A 20,344-nucleotide genomic window follows, 5' to 3' on the forward strand; every position below is an offset into this window, starting at 1 on the left:
TGTGAAGCGAAGAAGTTGTCAGAAACCAAAAAGTCAGGAGAGTAGAGAGCAACAAAGGAAAACCAACGAACGTTGTCTGAACCGGGGAGTTCACCGGAGTTAATGGCAGCAAAGGGGAGCAGAAAAGCGCGGAAAGAGAAAACCAAGGTTAGGAGAAAAACCAAAAGAGGGAAAAGATGATTTATATTCGTAACATTAGTAACCGGCAGCAGCAAGTATCAAGTCATAAAGGTGGAAGAGTGGGGGACAGCATGGCGGATTTCGCGGCATGAGCAGGGACGTGGGAAGATGGAGCGGTTTTCTTCCACTCGTGCCTGCCACACGAGCGAAAGAAGGGGCATAAATGTAGGTGTAAATAATCCACAGAGCCAGGTGGCGAGATCTTAGATCCATATGCACCAAGGAACAATAGAGGAGAAGCACTGAATCACCTATGTCAGGCACAAAGAAAGATGAAGCACGTGGGCTGAGCGTGACAAACCCTCAACTGTCGGATGTGACAAGACCCCCATCACCTGGCAAAGCTGACACAAGACTAGAAGGCAGTCGGTCAAAGCATGAAGCAGCGATAAGAGAGGAGGCGATCTCGGGCTAACACACGAAGCCCCTATCGTGTCCCCCCGAGCCGATAGATCGACGAAACATCAGTGACGGTCCGAGGGAAGACAGCAAGTTAGATGTTCTGTGACTCACACTATAATTATGTTGTACCCCTGCCTTCGCCTATAAATATAAGGGTATGTAGAGAGAAATAGGAAGGTTGTAAGTGAGTGATAATTCCCATCTTGAGAGAGAACTAGTTCCCTTGTGAGATATCACTACTTGTAACGAAATACTCGAAGTAATATCAATCATCCCTTTCATCCGGTGGACGTAGTAATATCAATCATCCATTTCATCTGGTGGACGTAGGTAATCATGCCGAACCACGTACATCTTTGTGTTCATGTTTGTTTGTGCGTCTTCATCTTGAGTTAGCTAAATATAGTTTGGATGTAGTATGCGATTTGAGTTAGCTTAGCTAAATATAGTTTATACCTTTTGGATGTCGACGTAGCGGAAGCGTATGATTTGGATCAAAGATCCGATAAAAGATAGAAACTAGTGTGATATCAATAGATTCACAAAAGTGATGATAAAATAAAGATAACAAAAATAAAAGATAAGTTTGATATTAATCAAATAATAATATTGGTTGTAGAATTGTATTTGTCTACTATGCTATAGGCTTCCAGGATTCTAAATATAATTAGGACTAGAAAAGGAAATCAAACCAAACTAGGAAACACGCTAGAACTAGGAAAGGAAATACTAAATAAAGAAATATGATAGGAAGTTCTAAGAAGAACTATAATAGGAAATAGAGTAGGATGTCCTACATCAGGCCCCCCTTGTTGAAAAGAACTCGACCACGAGTTCACTGTAGAGAGACAAACGTCCTTGCCAGGGTCATATGGTCGGAAATGACGACGAAGACCATCATCTACCAGATATCATGAGTTCAATATAAAAACATTGTCGCCGCTAGGGTCATAAGGTTGAAAACAATGACGAAGATCTTCATGCCTACTTTTATCACTTTTACGTTCTTCACTGCCATGTGCTTTATATCTCAGTTCCGCAGTGCAGTCTTTGAGAATGTGATTAAGGGTACCACAATTGCAACACATTTTCTCCTTACTTGTTTGATGATCTTTATGCTTGTATTCAGACCATAGCTTAAACAAATTCTGAATAAAATCCGCTTTTATAATCTGGTCATCAATCAGATGGCTTGAGTTCGCCATAATAGCACAAGCACCTTTTCCAGGATCATATGGTAGGAAACGGTGACGAAGATCATCATTTATTAAATTCTTCACATCATCAGTTAGTAGAATCTTCTTTAGGCAGGCACTAGCATACTCCGAATATTTAGCATTAGAAATGCATAAGTTGAGAAACATAATCTTATCAAATCCAGTAGAAAAAGAAAAAGACTTCTCTTGGGAAGAAATAGAAATTTCATGAGTAGTTTTAGACTTTCTCTTTCTCTGCATAGCAACAGACCCCGTAATCTCATCAGCTCTCGTTTGACCGTAGTCGGTAGCCTTCAGAAGTGAATTGTCAGTAAACCTAAGCCTCATTTCTAGTATCCTACTATCAGTTTTTGTCTCATGCTTGTCTTGGTATGGACGAGAGGAATATTCATAAACATATGTGGTCCCTTCGGTTTTTAGATTCCATAAATATATGCAGAATGCCAACTTGACTTCATTTTAATCGTAGCCCCAATAAACTTTTTAGTTATTGTAGACATCACGACTAAAATCCAGAAAATCTTCCTGATGCAAAACAAGGCATCACAATTCAACCTAGCAGTAATTTTACCACCTGGGTCAAAGGGCCAACGTGCAGCTAAATCTTGAGCTTTCAAATCAGCATTCAGAAGAAACAAGATACAAAGAACCCCAAGAATACGATCTAGTGCAGAGTATTCAACTAGGTTAAATATCGACGGCAACTCCATAATAATGTTGTCAATAATAACTTCAACTTCAGATGCATTCTGAGCATGTAAAGTTTTAGATTGCTGAAGAACAGTGGGTAAAAGGCATGTCTTCAAGGAATGCCTTGAGAATGGTAGTCTCCAAAGCAGTTGAACTGTTTCATTTTCACATAAAAGATGGATCCTAAGAGCAGCTGCCCTGATTAGTTTGCAGTGAATCCTTGAGTCAGTAACACGCAGTTCAGTGAAGGATTTTTCTATTTGATTAGTGAACATATCCTGGGCACGTCTTCCTGCTAGTGGATGAGAACTAATATAGGGAGAAAATCTCATAACATTCCCCTGCCCATATGGTCTACCAGAATGAACAATCACCTTATGTAGGTCCTCAATAGAAACAATAACCCTTGCTGCCATCGTAAAATTTTCCCATGTTTTCCAAGGGTTTATGATATCAATCCCATCAGCTCTTCTCTCGTAAACATATATTTCCATATGGAACGTTTTTGGTTCTGAGACTTGCATCTGCTACTAACAGCATATGTCCATCTTCCTTTCGATCTAAGACTTCTACCGAGATTATTTCAGCCGGGGATGGAGTGGGATGAGCAGTAATAAATCTTCTTAGGGATCCACACAGCAAAAGCACAGTCACATACCAAGGGGGTTTGCATGGAATCTCATACTCTTGGCTGGGAACACAATGTGATCTTAGGAAAACTTCTTCATGTACGTTATGAACAACACACACCTTGGATGAAGCGTGATAGTTATCAATCCAGTTTGAAGAATTCAAACACGAACCTGAACTTGAACCAGTAATCGAGTGGAAGTATCCAGCTGAGAGGGGTTGAACTTGTACAATATTGTTAATAGAACCCTCAAATATTGAATCCTTACTCAGGAAGACAGTTAAAGCATCCGAGAAGCATGAATAAGAAGGAACATGCTTCTTCAGAAAACCAAAATCCCTTGTTGGAGGAGCACGATTGGTGAAGTTGTTATCATCTGCAGTTTGAAACCCTTTCTTAGATTTCTGTATCCTAATCAAGTTGTTATCATCTGTCTCTTTTCTTATAATTATGTTTCTTTTCATATTGTCGATGCCTAAACATTCAAAATCATCACATGGATTCTTCGGCAGTGAATTGGATATCTCATGTACCCTTTCCGGAATATCATGGGCGACCCGTGGAGAGCCGTGAGAACGAGATTTCTTAATGAAAGATCTCAACACCTCTATCCTGGTAGGAAAATTCCTTCGTATCAGTAGGTGTTTCTGCGATTTTATTTCATGTAATTCCAAGCCTTCAAACAGTAGGTGTTTCTGCGATTTTCTGCATATAGCAATAGGTTGATCTATTGAAGTAAGTGTGCCCGACTCTTGTTCCACAGCTATGGAAACCTGCGAAATCATCTTGGAGATATACTTTTGTTTTGGAATCAGTTCAGGTGATTCATATAGAGGAACATGTCCACCATCTTTTGACGGACTCGCCTTCAAGTCTAGTAAGTATTGTGAGCGCCCATCCCAACGAACAATGTATTTCGACTGCTCTTCTAACTTCAATTGTTTATGCCATACAATAGGAAAATTCAAAGGCTTAACATAACAAATGATGTTACGGAAGTTTGACTTTGGCACAATAAAATCTATATGAGTACCACCATCAATAGTTTGAAAACATTGAAGGGTATTCTGAACGGAAGCACCAGTTTCCTCTTGATTATGCACTATATGAGGAGTAGCACCATCAATACAATGAAGGGTATTCTGAACGAAAGAATCAGGTTCCTCTTGATTATGCAAATTCTTAGGAAAATAAGTATGTGCGATTGAAGAAACAAAATCAAGAGTTTGTGGATGTTGGATTTTAGCGAAACAGAAATTCTTTTCATCGCCCTTATTTTCTTCTTCTTCTAAGATAGGTCCTTGTGAAGTTGATGTTGTTGCACAGGCTTCAAAATATGGCTTCTTTCGGAAGTGATCAAATATCTCATCGAATTCTTTCCAAAAATCTGACTTTTCTTTTTCAGTCCAACGTTTTAACGGTGTTGGTTCATGTAATCCTATTAATTGATGCATTTTGTTGCCTTGACGAAAATCAAAACTATGCAAACTTTCATTATAAACAGCACCTACACTTGAAATCCAAGGCTCGCCTAGTATCACATGTTTATGATTCCCAAAAGATAAATCACAATAAGCAAAACTGCTATACTTACCTTGGTTGAAGATAAATTCAATAAGACCTCCAAATAAATCCCATTCGCCGTAATTCCTTTTCTTGAAATAATTTACGGCTGCAATAGGTATATAATTTTTGGGACTTGATGGATCAATAAAAAATTCAGTGATCATTCCATCTATTCTGAATCTAGTACGAAATTCTTTTTCCATGACGAAAAATTAAGGCACTCAATGGAGGCTCTTAACCGTGGATAGAAACAAAGCCAAGAAACTCAAAAGAGAATCTCAACTGTGGCTCTCATGCCACTTGACGTAGCGGAAGTGTATGATTTGGATCAAAGATCCGATAAAAGATAGAAACTAGTGTGATATCAATAGATTCACAAAAGTGATGATAAAATAAAGATAATAAAAATAAAAGATAAGTTTGATATTAATCAAATAATAATATTGGTTGTAGAATTGTATTTGTCTACTATGCCTATGCCTTCTTATATAGGCTTCCAGGATTCTAAATATAATTAGGACTAGAAAAGGAAATCAAACCAAACTAGGAAACACACTAGAACTAGGAAAGGAAATCCTAAATAAAGAAATATGATAGGAAGTTCTAAGAAGAACTATAATAGGAAATAGAGTAGGATGTCCTACATCAGATGTAGTATGCTATTTTATGCTAGGTGAATAAATAGTTTATACCTTTAGATGTAGTATGCGATTTGAATAATAAATAGATGTAATATGCGATTTTGAATAATAAATAGATTTTGCGATTTTGAATAATAAATAGATTTTATGCTAGGTGAATAAGGAAAGATATGAAGGATAGAGGAGTAGAGAAGACACCCGGTTGTAGTTCGATTGAGGTTAATTGGTTTATTCATGAGTTTGTTGCTGGTGAGAAAACACATCCTCAAATGGAAGACATACATCAAGTTTTGGAGAAGATGAATGATCAGTTGGAGCAACAAGAAAGCATGTTAGGTTAAGTGAATTAGCTGCATGGCAAATGGCCAAGTGAGAAAACCAATTCTACACGGGCAGTGAGACCGTGGCAGGCGACTTGACCTCAAGCTAATCAAAAGTTGCAGCTTTGTTTTTTGAAGCATAATAGAAGTTTCATTTTCATTTGAATCAACACTGTTAGTAATCTACCTCAATGGGACACTCAGAAACTAAGCTATTCGTGGTCACCTTGCTTGAGAACCAAAAATGATAACACAAACAAATTTTGGTTTTAAGAGATTAGTAATTATGACGTAGACTCTACCTCAATGGATAGATCTTAGGCAGGGAACAAATTATGACGTAGACTCCACCTCAATGGATAGATCTTAGGCTAGCGCCCTTCCAAAGTGAAATGGAAGTCACTAACCTACCCCATGACCCTTCACTAATTGACCCCGTCCAGGTAAGTATGGTTTCACGCTGCATTTTGAGTTTCAATTATAGGATCGTTTTCCTTCTGCTCTTTCCTTTCTGGCCTATGTGGGACTATTATTACGCTTCGCTAAAAGCTGTACATCTCTTTGGCCACATCAAAGGAGTACAAAAGTATGACAACCAATGCTAACGCGTTATGAATTAAGATCAGGAAACTGAGGCAATGCTATTGAAAATGAGCAATTACCCATCTAATAGAAGGTTCCAAGGCAATATGAGAGCCTCACATGCATCGACAGATTATTGAAAACATCAAAAGCCTGGTTACTTGTGCAAAAATCACACTGAGCTAACTGCATTTAGGTGTACTGAAATCTCAAACTTCAACCCTTCCGTTAACATTTTCCCAACCTCGGAAAAACTTTGGGTTCCCAGTGGAAATCAAAATGCTTTGAAGCAAACAAATAAAGACGCACCCAAAATCACCACAAATTGACATCTGCTTGTGAAGCTGTGGTGATTGAGCTACGCAAGCAAAGCGACCTTTATAGTCAAGTCTGGAAACAGATGCACCACCTTCATTTGAGCCTATTATCGATATCAGATAACATAAACTTCCTAAATCTAGCATGGTGTGCGCACATCTAAAGCCATGAAGCTTGAACGTGTTTCTTGGGTGCAGAGCTTTCTGGATGAAGCAGGGAAGGTATTGGATGCAGTCAGTTACGGAAATGTGATTCTTCCAGCGGCCAGAGTATCGAGGGGGCCATGGTATTAGCACTGCCGTCAAACGATCAAGCTGAAATTCTTTCTGACTGGAAGATGAAGCCATGAATTCTTACAATGAAACGGCGCTGAATACTCTCATCCCAGGTGTTTATTGTAAGCGAGCGAAACAAGGAACTAACGAGGCTTGATCCGTGAGTATGCTTCCATAAACCACCAGAACCAATATATATAGGCTTGTAACACCAATTTTAATACATGCGTTGAACAATATGGGACTAATTTTCTATGGTAGGATGTATATTAGTCCCACATCGCCCATTTCATAAACTGTAACCAGGTTTATATACGGGGCCCTGTCAAGAATGCATGTCCTCAAGGACATCCGATAATTTATTAAATTATTTACCTTAAGCATGGTGGCACCATTAGCATGCTAAGGGGTGGGGTGCATATGTCAAGAAAGGAAGGTGTAATAGCCTGTAATGTTGGCCCTACTAACTCGACCTTTTTTTTAGCATGCTAAGGGGTGGGGTATGTCAACGACCTTTTTTTTTCTTTTCTTTTTTTTAGCATGCTAAGGGGTGGGGTACATATGTCAAGAAAGGAAGGTGTAATAGCCTGTAACGTTGGCCCTACTGACCCGATTTTTCTTCTTTTTTTCTTTTTAGCCTGTAACGTTTTTTAGCATGCTAAGGGGTGGGGTGCATATGTCAAGAAAGGAAGGTGTAATAGCCCGTTAGCCTGTAACGTCGGCCCTACTGACCCGACCTTTTTTGTCTTTTTTTTTAGCCTGTAACGTTTTTTTAGCATGCTAAGGGGTGGAGTGCATATGTCAAGAAAGGAAGAAGTAATAGCCTGTTAGTGTAACGTTGGCCCTACTGACCCGACCTTTTTTTTTCTTTTTTTTAGCATGTAACGTTTTTTTTAGTCTGTAACGTCTTCTTTTTTAGCCTGTAACGTGTTTTTTTTAGCCTGTAACGTTGGCTCTACTGACCCGACCTTTTTTTTTCTCTCTTTTTGCGTTGGCCCTACTGATCCCCTTTTTTTCCTCTCTCTTTTTTTTTGGAGGTGAAATAGCCTGTAATGTTGGCCTTATTGACCCGACCTTTTTTTTTTTTTTTTTTTCTTTTTTTTTTCTTTTTTTTTCTCTTTTCTAATATCAATGTAACAGCGAACACCCATTCCACTTTTGGTAAAAATTAATAGTAAGTATTAAATTGATTAATTGTCTCTGTGACCAGCACCCAAGTTAGCGCTCTCAGCAATCGCATAAACAGCGACGGAACAATGATTTTACGTTCGGGTGGGCTAATTTTTTTTCCACAAACATTAACTCTATTGGAACTAGGTTGATGTAAGTTAATTTCTTGATCCACGGTATCTTTATGTTCCACTTCTTGGATGTTCCACTACTCGGAAAGGATCAGTTTCTTTTTGTTCAACTTTTGCACCATTAGCTTCATCACCTTGTATATTTAGTACTCCTTCAACATTAGTATGTCCATTGTCAACCCTGTAAGCATTAGGCACAACTTGAATTGGTACAAAATTATCATCATTAGATGATGAAGAAGAAAAAATACTTTTTGAGGGAAAGAAAAATGAATCTACTCTTCCCTTTTTAGCCACTGGACGTTGGTTCATTATAACCTCAAAACTCAAAGACATCCACCTATTAGAATACCCGTTCCCGATTGATAATTCAAAGTTAACCCTAATTCCATAAACAAAATAAAAACCGAAATGAATAGGATTTAATTGAGAAAGAAAAAGAATCCCATGTTCCCAATCCAATTGAAAATTCAAAGTTAACAAGAATGGTCTAATCCCCAATGGAAAATAAATAAATTTAGTTGAGCATGAAAGACCACCGAATGAATCAACTAAAAATGCATTGTTCTAGTATCAGTTTTCAGTTTGATTTCAATATAATGGATGAAAAATAAAACTTTACATCAAAATAAAGTAAACCCAAACCAAAAGTAATTAGTTACTATATTCAAAGAATAATGAACAGATGAGCTTGAAGATGAAAACCTGATAGTGAATATTGGCTTGTGTGATTGCTGCGACAAAGAGTCCAATAGAACTTTAAGTGTGTTGAGTTGTGACGCGCTAGAAAGAAACTACGAATAAGACGAAACACCGTATTGGCAGGGTCCTGATGTATTAGCTGAATTGTGACACGGGATATAGTTGACTCACGGGAGTATCAACTCATAGGCTAATTACAATTTTTGACCTGGGCTATTTTTCTTTTTTCTCACGATTACCACCAACCAAGTTAACTTTTTCACATTTTGGTGGTGGTGGAGGCTACAGCCTGGGTAAGCTACTCCTGTTTCCGTCACTGCAACAGTCAAGTCGGACTATTTCACTGTATTTTTTGTTTTGAATGTCCATACAAGCTGATCATTGTCATCAAGATGGAATTCACAAAACATTACAGACTCATCAGTATCTACTTGAATTAAGAAATAATTAACATAACTAATTAATTAATGATTTTATCTTATTTATTATTTCACCAGCTTTAAAATCAATGATTTATTTCTTTTCATTTTTTTGCCAACGACTCAATTACAGACGCTACACCAAATTGAGTAATTTGTAACACTGAATATGTGTGAGAAAAGTTGTTACACACATATGTGTGACATCATTAAAAAGTGTAACAATAAATCTCTATCTAATAATAATTTATTTCTAATTAATCTTGTCACACTAAATAGTGTGACTAATTACGCATCCAATAAAATGACTAAAAAATTATAAAAGATAAAAATAGTTTTCCGTCAATATATAGTCGGAAATTAGAATTTCCGATCTCTCGCCTATTTTTCTCCCAGTTCGGCACAATAACCACGTTTCTTACTCGGTTATTAACCTAAACCACAAAGTAAGTAACCCTTGATCGATGTGTTTCTTCAATAGCTTTCACTTCTTTTCTTTCTAATCTTCGTTCTACATCTACAGATCAGTGAAGCTTTCGATATTTCGTAAAGCTTTACACCATTTTCTTCTGGAAGATTCGCAGCGTTCCTATCCTCTTCTTCAAATAAAGAGATTCCTTTACTAATATTCTACCCTAATTTGCAAGATAAGTTATCAACACGATTAGGATTTCGTTTAATTGCAGATAAAAATTATGGTTAGGGTTTCTGTAGATTGATATTGTTAATCTGATTATAATTCTTCTTCTGCCCTAATCGTACAATTGACATCCTACTATTCTTCTGCCTTTGTAATTGATGTTTACCCTAATTTCAATTTCCAGGTTAAAATTAGTTTGTAAAAGAAACAATTGGTACGATTTCAAGGATTAATCTACAATCACATCAGGTTACGATTCCTGTGTTAATATACTTTCTTTCTCTTTTTGGTGATGATTTATATAATACATAGTCAATTTGTTGACTTGTTTATGCACAAGTCTCTGCAATCTTATTTTTATGCAAAAACTATGGGTTTGATTGATTATTGTGATTTGTTGTTAAGTAAACAATTTAGTTGTTTACAAATTCTTAAGAGGTTTTTGTTATAGATTCTTGTAGCTCCAGTATAAGAAAATTCTTCATAAATGTTGAGGTTTTTTTAGTTATGTGGATTTCTGTAGCTCTAATATGTTTATCTCTAATTTAGTGAAAAGATGGTCATTAGTCGGGGAAACCCCATTTTTGGCATTTTTTGAAACACTAAGAGGATGAGAGAAAGATTGTGTATTTTTATGCAGATACATTAGTATCACGAAAAGGAAGCATGATCAGAAAAAAGAGGTAACCCCCTTTTTTGAACTCTCTACCTTAAATTTTAGGTACCGATATATAAGGATCTTTTTTTTTCCCGCAGTTTTATATTTTCATTTGATTACTTGGTTGTTACTGTTTGTTTGGCACAAATTTGTGTATTATCTGTAGAGTAAATATGCAGATCAGTTGAGCTTCAGTAATTAGGTTGATTGGGTTGATTGACCTTCACCCCTATGTGATTAACAATAGCTTATTATGTGGTGTTTTATTTCCACGAGTCTAATGGTATAGCTTAATTATCTACTTTCTTCTCTTTGGTTTCCAATTCAAGCTTCATAATACGAGAGTACATGGTGAACCGTAGAAAGACTTACGGTGAAGTTTTAGACTAGCTAACCTTTAATTGTTGAGTTCGTTGACACTAGTGAAAAAGCGAGAGAAAATGAAAACAAACTTCCATAGCGAGATACCAATCATTAGGCATATTATGGGGAAGTTGATGATGGGGTGTTTTGTAGAGATGTTTGGTGGTAGTTTTTAGAATTTTGGTAAGGAAAGGGAAAGAACTGAATACTTGTCCAAGTGAAGTGCCATCGTAGAACAATAGTTACTAACTATATGAACACACAAAACCACTCCAGCAAGTTAATTTTAGAGATAAATGATTGGATGAATGAATCAAGCACAAGTAATTTCTATCTTGATAAGAAGATATCCTATTTATGGAGGATTACATGACAACAAATGATTGATAAGGTTGGAGATAAAAACTCAAATATTCAGCTATATACTGTAATAGTTGGTGCACTCTCTATATCTTACATGTAATGCTCATTTAAAGTTGTAGTATGTTATAGAACCCAACATTTGGTGTGCCACACAGTTTTCAAGTCCAGTATGGAACACAACTCCAGTTGCCTTCTTTGTATTTGTGTAAAGCCCGACTTTTGTACTTTAACTCTTCTCTAATTTTAGTACACACATAGTGGGTAAGAGTGGTTACAGATTATGTGGTTTTTTATTACTGGTGGTTAACCTTAATTTTTAGTTAAGTAGCATATAGATACTACCCTTCAGGTTATTGTCTGATACTTTACTTTTTTTTCCCTTCGCTACATCCTTTCATTCCGCAAAGGAAATCGTTTCTAACTTCTTCTTCTTTTTTTCACTTTTGCTGTTGTTGTTTATGCAGATCTTTTAACTAAAGATTACAACTTTGATCAGAAGCTGACTCTAATCACGATGAGCATTATTGGGATCAGAAACTGCGGGAATGGTTACTGCAGTAAATATTGTTTTCTTGTCCTTTTACCAATGTTAAGCACTGTGATGCTAACTATATTAGGAACACATGCATCCATAGGCCAACATAGAACCAGAGTATAGATGAGCCTTCTCATAATAGTTTTCTTTTTGTTGTCTTCCATTGAAGTAAGGATGAAATTCTGAGCTATATCTATGTCTAGTTTCTGTAGTTGGGTTTCTTATTTAATTCTTTGAATTTTATCTTATTTCAGCATGTAAAAGTGAATTGCATAATAAATACCTGACATTAATGTTGAAACATATTTCTTTTAATTAATTTAATTTTTATTTAAGTTTATTGGGTGCCATTTTTAATTTTTTTTTATTTTTCGTGCTGTTTGGGAAAAAAATCCAACAATATGGTTGGTTGGGGAGAGTCGAACCAAGGTGGGTGAACATATTATTTTTCTTTATTACTGCCAGATTTGTTACACTAATATATGTAAGAGATTTAAACACTTTTTAGTGTGATTTAAATTAATTAAGTCACACTTATTAGTGTGACCACTAATGTGTAACAAAAGAATAACATCATATTTATTACACTTATATGTGTGACATTAAATAAGAAGTAACACATGTTTGTGTCACAAAATGTTTGATTTGGTGTAGTGAGATGATATAACACGAACCTGCGGTGCTGGCGGATCGCCAGAGTCTATTCCTTCTTGCGCCCAATCAAGTGCTCCGAGACTGCGCGCCAGTTCCACTAATTCCTCGCGTTTAATAATCTGAAATCCTGTCTGGTGCCTCCTTGATTTCACTTTGCTGCCTCTACAGCTAATTACTGAAGTAGTTACATGTTGTTTTTTGGGTATTTTGTACCCCATCGTTGACGGGCGGGTTGGTCTGTTGAAAAATAATACAACAATGATCTTAATGAAAACTTAGAAGTGTCCTCAAGTTCACAACTTTGTTAGAATTTAACAACAACAAGAAGACAGAATTTAACAACAACAAGAAGACATGTGCAGAGAATTCTACTTTGTTAATACAAAAAATCGCCTTCAAGAAAGAAATCTAGTGTAGAAGAAACGTTACCTTACAAAGAAAGAACTTGTTTAACACAGAACGGGGCCAAAAAGTGAGAGGGACATAGAAAACAAAGTGTATTTAACCTGGAGATAATTCTCAGTTAAAAAAGTTTCCAAACATCAGAATTTAATGGCAAGGTTTTGGAATGCGGATCATTGTAAATTTCGGAATAAGGATCATCGTAAATTTAATACTAATAGTGTTATTTTCGGGCTCAATGCAGAAAATTTAATAGTGTTATTTTCAGCCCACTTGGATACATATCATCTTGGGCCGCTAAAGGCTAAAGGCAAAAAATGAAGACCGTTTTGAGTAGGGTTGTCAATGGGTCCGGGCCCTCCCGGGTAGTACATGGCCCAGCATCGGACCTGACATATCAGTGTCGGTTTCGAGTCTTAGCGGTTCCGGGACCGGTTCCCTATTCTACTGGCCGAGAACCGGACCCGGTAAAAAACACTGGTAATCACTGGGTCCAGGTACCCATTGAGTACTAAAAACATATTCATAATTTTACATGAGTTCTCAATTCTGTGACTGGAGTCCTAAAAAAAAAAGATTATTGGCTTCAACAGAAAAGAAAAATAACTATCTTTAACTTTAAACGTCTGGATAGAATATAAAGTTATAAACTTGAGCTTAGATCTGGAAAATTAAAGTTATTTTCCTATCTATAAGTAAAAATCTGCCATAATATAATAAATACAAAAATTTACAGACTTGTTTTTAGCCGATAACTACAAGTAACGCCAGTCGTAGTATAGCCTGTCGTAATATAGCTACAAAAGTTAACAGACCCATCATTCTATAAAGTGTAGAAGCCTCAAAAGATGAATTCATGTTTTCTTTACAAGTGCATATACAAAAAAGAAGGATGTAGTCAGCACTTTGCATATTCTTTTGCTATATCAAAAACAAGTTCCCATCAGTTCAATAGAGATCATTTCACCATCATATTCCTAATTATTCCTGCAAGACAAACAAAAAAATTATTCATAGAAGGATGGTTCATGACTTCATTCCCAGTTATTAGAACGCATGAATGGTTGAGAAAAAAGAAACCAACGGAAGCAGAACAGGGAGAAAACAAAAACATATAGCTAAATAGTAAAGAGTGACCAGATAAAGAAAAGCATATATCTACTTAAACATATTGACAAACTAAACAATTCTGCGGATGGCAAGCTGTAGTGGTGTAACCAGAGATGCTGTGATGTATCAATAGTGCATTGCACATGAATAATTGATGGGATACCGCATATAGAACAAAATAGATATGGAGGAAGAAAACAATAATAAAATGGAGACGGAAAGTAACTGACAAAATCACAAGACATCATGGTTGGTCACGGGCTTTATATGTCTCTTCCACCTTTAGTTGGATTAATAAATACATTAATACTCAGGGTGCCCACAAAATGCAACTTTACAAAAATTGCATACACGATTAACTACAGACATGTTCTTCTATGCAGGTACCAATTTTTGAGCTGAGCGAATTATTTAGTTTCAGCTAGAAGATAAATATAAGTTGGGAGGTTGGACTGAAAGTCTAGAGAATTAAGGAAAGATTTAGCTAGCTTGTACTACATTCTTCATCACAAGCCAACCCATGATATGTTTAATAGCAAGTAGCTAGCAATCCAATCAAAAAGCTTTATTTAGAATGTAGTGATCAGGTCGAGGATTTAAAAACTAAAAACCACAACAAAACATACAAGTAGTTACTAACCAAGTAACTTTAGGCTCTAGCCAAAAATCTATCACAAGTAGTTACTAACCAAGTAACTCTAGGCTCTAGCCAAAAATCTATCGCAAGAATTCTGAGGTACTATTGTGTATCAATTCAATAACAATTCTGAGTTGCTGCTGTGTATCAATTCAACAAGAATTCTGAGTTGCTGATGTGTATCAATTCAACAAGTCTTCATAGCAAATCTAAAATTTATGGTATCATAAACATCACAATATATCTAATTTCATACCCTAGCAAGTTCTACTCCTCATGAACCAGTAGTCAGAGATTAAGAAACAAGAAAAAAAAAATTCTTTCAAAAGAAAACCCTAAGATTCTGGGTGATCAACAAATTCATAGACTTCACGAATCTCCTCTATATTTCGAGTTATGATCCTACCGTGTTTTAGTAACTAAGAAAGATTTAAATCAATTTCGAATGAATCCTTAGATTTCTAGTTCAGGGATTGAGAGGGTCAACATAGAATCGCTAATAGTAGATTCAATCAGCAAATCAGTATAAAGAGTTCATCCAGTTGAAACAAGAATAATTTAAGTTGATTCATACTTTCAATTCGTTGATCAAGAACAAAGAAAGAGTCAAACAAGAATCGAATTTGTACTCAGTAGAAAGAGTTGCGGCTGTCGGATAAAGAGTAGAAGACCAGAACCAGATTTTCTTTCTCTATAAAAATGTAAAGTGTTTATATATGACCTAATTTTCCATATAAAATTTACTAAATTACCCCTTTACACAAATACCGGTAACCCGCGGGTACCCGCCGGGTAGTACTCGTTTGGAACCATTTATTAACGGGTCCAATCGGGTAATTACCCGTAAGGTCCAAATTGGTTAATGGGTCCAATTTTAGGATCCGGAACCGGACCCTATTCTGTCGGATCCGGTTCCGGGTAATGGGTATCCATTGACAACCCTAGTTTTGAGGGATATTCAAAATTTTGGATCCATACAAAATGATTACCCTAACTAGTGTGGGTTGATATGTAGTGTTGAAGACCAGTTAAATTACATAGATGATCTTGATTAATTTATTTATTTACTCTTTTTAATTATTATTATTGTAATCAAAAGTCATCTATGAGGGTCTTTATTAAAAATAAATATAGAATCATTTACACAAAATTCGTTGGTAATCTAGCCACCAACTGGGCACCAACGTCCTTTTTAATTGCAATTCCTACTCTATGAAATAGAAAGCTGCATGTAATAACCCGTCCTTCCACCGATACTATCCCCACTTAGCCAATGCGGTTATCCGGCAGTGTGGGTTTTGAACGGGCATCGCTGCGGTAATCCAGTAGAAACTTCCCGGATGGTTACCCATCCCTGTGACTACTCCCGGCTGAGCACGCTTAACTGCATAGTTTTTGCCAACTTTGGATCCAAATGTGCTGAAAAGGCCTCGGTATAATATAGACGTTCATTGCCTCTTGTGGGACCAGTATCTAGCTCAACGGCCTAGCATACTCTCTCATCCGAGCACAAGCGAACCATCTCTAGTTGTATCCCAACTAACACTGATATTTTTCCCACTTACCCACTGCGGTTATCCAGCAGTGTGGGATTTTTAACGACACTAATGCGGATATCCAGCAGCAGCTTCCCGAGAGGTCACCAATCCCGTGACTACTCTCGGCTGAGCACGCTTAACTGAAAAGTTTTTCCCACAACTCAGTCAAGCGTACTAATCAGGCCTCGGTATAATATAGAGTTTCCTTGCCTCTTGTGGGACCATTATCTAGCTCAACGTCCTATCATACTCTATCATCCGAGCACAAGCGAACCATCTCTAGTTGTATCCCAACTAACACCGATATTGTTCCCACTTACCCACTGGGGTTATCCAGCAATGTGGGATTTTTTAACAACACTACTGCGGATATCCAGTAGCAGCTTCCCGAGAGGTCACCCGCTTCCCGAGAGGTCACCCATCCCGTGACTACTCCCGTCCGAGAATGCTTAACTGAGAATTTTTTTCCACAACTCAGTCAAGTGTACTCATCATGCCTCGGTGTTAGGAAAGGAAAAATCATTACTTATATTCTATTCGTCCAACCACTGCAAAATATTGGGGCATTACACTGCATGTGTCAAAGTTTGCATTGTTATTAACAAGACAGTTCTTCAGTATCTTCTAGAAAGTAATATTTTCTTTGCTTAGCTCACCTAAAGTAGTAAATGCAAAAATACCCAAACTATACCCATGAGCTTCGCATGAACTGCTTTAATGATAGCTTGACAGGGTGTGAAATAACGAATGTCATTCGTGAAAGGTGAGGCATCAGTGATATCTAAACATGCATGCATCCGTTCCATTCTCCCAATTATAAACTAGTAAGTCAACGGGAAATAATGTAGTGTTATTCTCAGAGAGAAAACCTAGAGATGCTTCCTTCCTAACTGAAACTTCGGCTCTGAAACATATATCCACAAAGGCGTCGTGTACAAGATCGTGACGAAATTTAATCCCAACTTCACTGGCGAAGTGTGTGATCCCCATTTATGTCCATATCCCCCATACAACTGGTTCAATGACTACCTTCAGCAAATAAAAGGATGCCAAGGCGATAGCTAAGTACACATCTAAAATGACGAGGGACAAGTGTCTGGTTTAATCCACTGATAGGTATCGCAAGTAAGTAGTCTTGCGCGTGTTTCATCCTGCTGCCATGCCAAAACACATTGTCTCGCACAGACATGTAGAAGGTAGTGGGTATTTGTTTCTTTACTGCATCAAAATACGTTATAGCCAGGGAATGCATAAAATACATAGAGGGAGGTCTGTAACATCTGAGATGAGTGAACAGGAACTAATTCCACATACCTGAATATATGTATGTAAGGCTTGCTGAGACGTAGGACTTGGGTTGGTAGGAGCGACATTGTTTAAGATGATGCGTTATACAGATTGTATCTGAAAATACGATGATAGGTAACAGTATTTGGATGTGTAGGACATAGTGTAGATTCCCAGTCCACCATCCTTGATATGGAGAGTCGCTAGACGAAATTGTAGGGGGCCAAATTAGCACCGTCTGCAGTAACCAACAACCTTAGGTATTGATATAGGTAGTCGTCAAAGCGAGATTTAGCATGCTCTAATGCTGGAGGACGTGTTGTGCGCATAGTGAAATATAAATTTGGAGACATCGGAGAAGTTGCGCAACAATAACAGTTCACATTCGGGTTCTTTGAGCTTCTTTACGCAGTCATAAGCTTAATAGTCTTCTCTACTATTTGCAAAACCATGTCTTTAAAAAAGTCTAAGTAAAGACTTACAGGGTCACCCAACATTTTGACCCCAGACGATGGTCTGCCAATGTTGATGGGAAAGACATCTGACTCATAACTTCGAGGGTCCTCAGTGGGCCAAAAAAACCTCTGTTTTTTGAACACTGAGATAAAGACCTTTTCTGGATCATTTTTTTTTGAATGATACAAAGATCTAGAGACATCTAAGGTATCTGCAATGATAGTGTCGTCGCCCAAGTACCATGACTGCATGCCTAAACTGCACTTGGACGCGATGTTCTTCACAATGGGATGGAGTGTAAGAGAAATGAGCATTGGTCCAAGGGGGTCACCCTGCTGTACCCCTTGTGCAGAGGAGAGAATGACATCATTGTAATAGAGACTTACAGGAGTTATGTAACAAAATTCACCCCAATGTAAAATTGCAGGGAATTATGATATAACCTCTCTAATTAGGGTAGTCTTATCCACCATGTTGAATGCATTTGTAAAATCAATGAGAGGCATGGAAGTGTCAGACCTTTTTCCCTTGAATTCCATTAGTCTGTTGACAGAATGGAGAATACTTACTCCACCACAAGGCACGCCTACACCAAATTGATAATAAAAAAGCGGGGGTTTAATAACCACACCCAATATTTTGTTAGGAAATCTGTATGGACTAACTCCAATATAATTCCAAGAGAATATACTAGACAGTCAGACTCAATCAAGGAAAATATATCCAAAAGTTATATCTTTGTGTCTCTATGTAATCAACAAATCAAACAGATAGAAATTTGCGAGCCTGATTATTATGAGAAACGACTTGAACGGTACCAAAGACCAATGTTCAAGTATCAATCAATTTCAATCAACAACCAAAGGTTGGATTTACCAATTGATTGTACTACGCACAACCTGTGATATTTCAATTATATAAACAAATATAATACGAAAAAGAAAAAAAACAGACACTAGATGTTTTGTTAACGAGAAAACCGCAAATTCAGAAAAAATCGGGGACCTAGTCCATATTTAAACACCACACTGTATTAAGTCGCGACAAACTCTATCCTAATACAAGTTAACTTCAGACTAGAATGTAGTTGATCCCTAACAAATCTCACACTCATTAAGGTACAACCACGTTCCTTACGCCTCTGAATCCCAACAGGACTCTACGCACCTGATTCCCTTAGATGATCTCACCCACAACTAAGAGTTGCTACGACCCAAAGTCGAAGACTTGATAAAAAAATATGTCTCCTACAGAAAAGTTTATTCTGATAGATAAATTTTTCTCCCACAGAAATACCTACGAAGTTTATTTCGTATTTTTATAAGTCAAGGTGAACATGAACCAAATGATAATTCGGTCTTATATTTCCGAATAATAGCCTAGAAATATCAATCACCTCATAATAACTTAACTATATGGTAACAGAACAAGTTATTGTGTAATCACAAAGAATGGGACGAAAAGCTTTGTGATTAATTTTTATATCTTACATATCAGAGATAAATCTCGAGAAAATCCTACAGAAGATAGTACTCAATATGATAAAACAAATAATATCAGAACACACAACTACAAAGAAAATATTTGGGTCTGGCTTCAGAATCCCAATCTTTAAGTCGTTAACCTATAATGGTTTGAAGAAAAACATAGGTTAAAGAAGAATTAACTCTAGTCGCAACTAGCATCACAAAGAGGTGTGGGGATTAGGTTTCCCAGTTGCTAGAGTTCTCCCTTATATAGTCTTCAAATTAGGGTTTGACAACTTTGTAACAAAAAGCAATCAATATTCACTGTTAGATAAAACCTGATTTAAGATTCAAGATAATATCTTTCCACCGTTATATGGTCTTATCTTGTTACACACAAATGAAATGTACGTTCATTTAGATATGGGTAACCGTACCTAAATGTGTATATTGAATTGTCTCAATAACAGTTAACCGAAGTTAGCCACATGAACACTTTTGTGCTAACCATGTTCATCTTAACACTTCTAGATCAAATTATAATCAAATGAGTTTAATTGTGTTAATCATAGATTTCTTCAATTGGTTATATTCTCATAGAAGTATACAAGACACAATTGAAGCAAAATCGGATTGATTCAAAAAAATCAGCTCTAGCCATGGTTTGCAAAGATTGCATTCTTTAATTTATAAATGTATTTCTTTTATGAGACGATTTTAGAACTTAACCTCATAAGTTTGCAAACGGGTATGCAAACTTAATGTTCGGGCTTTGGACATGTCTGACAGTTCGCAAACGGGTGTGCATACTGTCGTTCCTGACCGAACTCAGGAGAATAAGTTTGCGAACGGTGAAAACTTAGTTCCCAAACTTTGACAGTTAAAACCGTTCGCATACAGGTATGCATACTTGGTTCCCGGACCTGAATCATTCTTACAACAGTTTGCATACTGGTATGCATACTGTGTTATTTCCAGACAATGGTTAATT

General features: G+C 36.9%; 1 protein-coding gene, 1 long non-coding RNA gene and 1 pseudogene across 2 annotated transcripts; 1 reads left to right on the top strand and 2 right to left on the bottom strand.

Moving 5' to 3' along the window:
• Positions 1–2,215: 2,215 nt before the first annotated feature.
• On the bottom strand, positions 2,216–2,905 carry LOC113296268 (40S ribosomal protein SA-like). Its single transcript, XM_026544581.1, has one exon. The coding sequence runs from the start codon at positions 2,903–2,905 to the stop codon at positions 2,216–2,218; it is 690 nt and encodes a 229-aa protein (XP_026400366.1).
• A 3,066-nt stretch (positions 2,906–5,971) lies between these two features.
• LOC113300784 lies at positions 5,972–6,098 on the bottom strand (annotated as a pseudogene).
• A 3,534-nt stretch (positions 6,099–9,632) lies between these two features.
• On the top strand, positions 9,633–12,091 carry LOC113293574. The gene is made up of 4 exons (XR_003332370.1): positions 9,633–9,690; positions 9,768–10,133; positions 10,525–10,567; positions 11,733–12,091. It is a non-coding gene; the product is annotated as an uncharacterized LOC113293574 (long non-coding RNA).
• The last annotated feature ends 8,253 nt before the right edge of the window (positions 12,092–20,344 follow it).

The sequence above is a fragment of the Papaver somniferum genome, chromosome 7 (genome assembly GCF_003573695.1).
Source record: "Papaver somniferum cultivar HN1 chromosome 7, ASM357369v1, whole genome shotgun sequence".
In the NCBI taxonomy this organism is placed as follows: domain Eukaryota; kingdom Viridiplantae; phylum Streptophyta; class Magnoliopsida; order Ranunculales; family Papaveraceae; genus Papaver; species Papaver somniferum.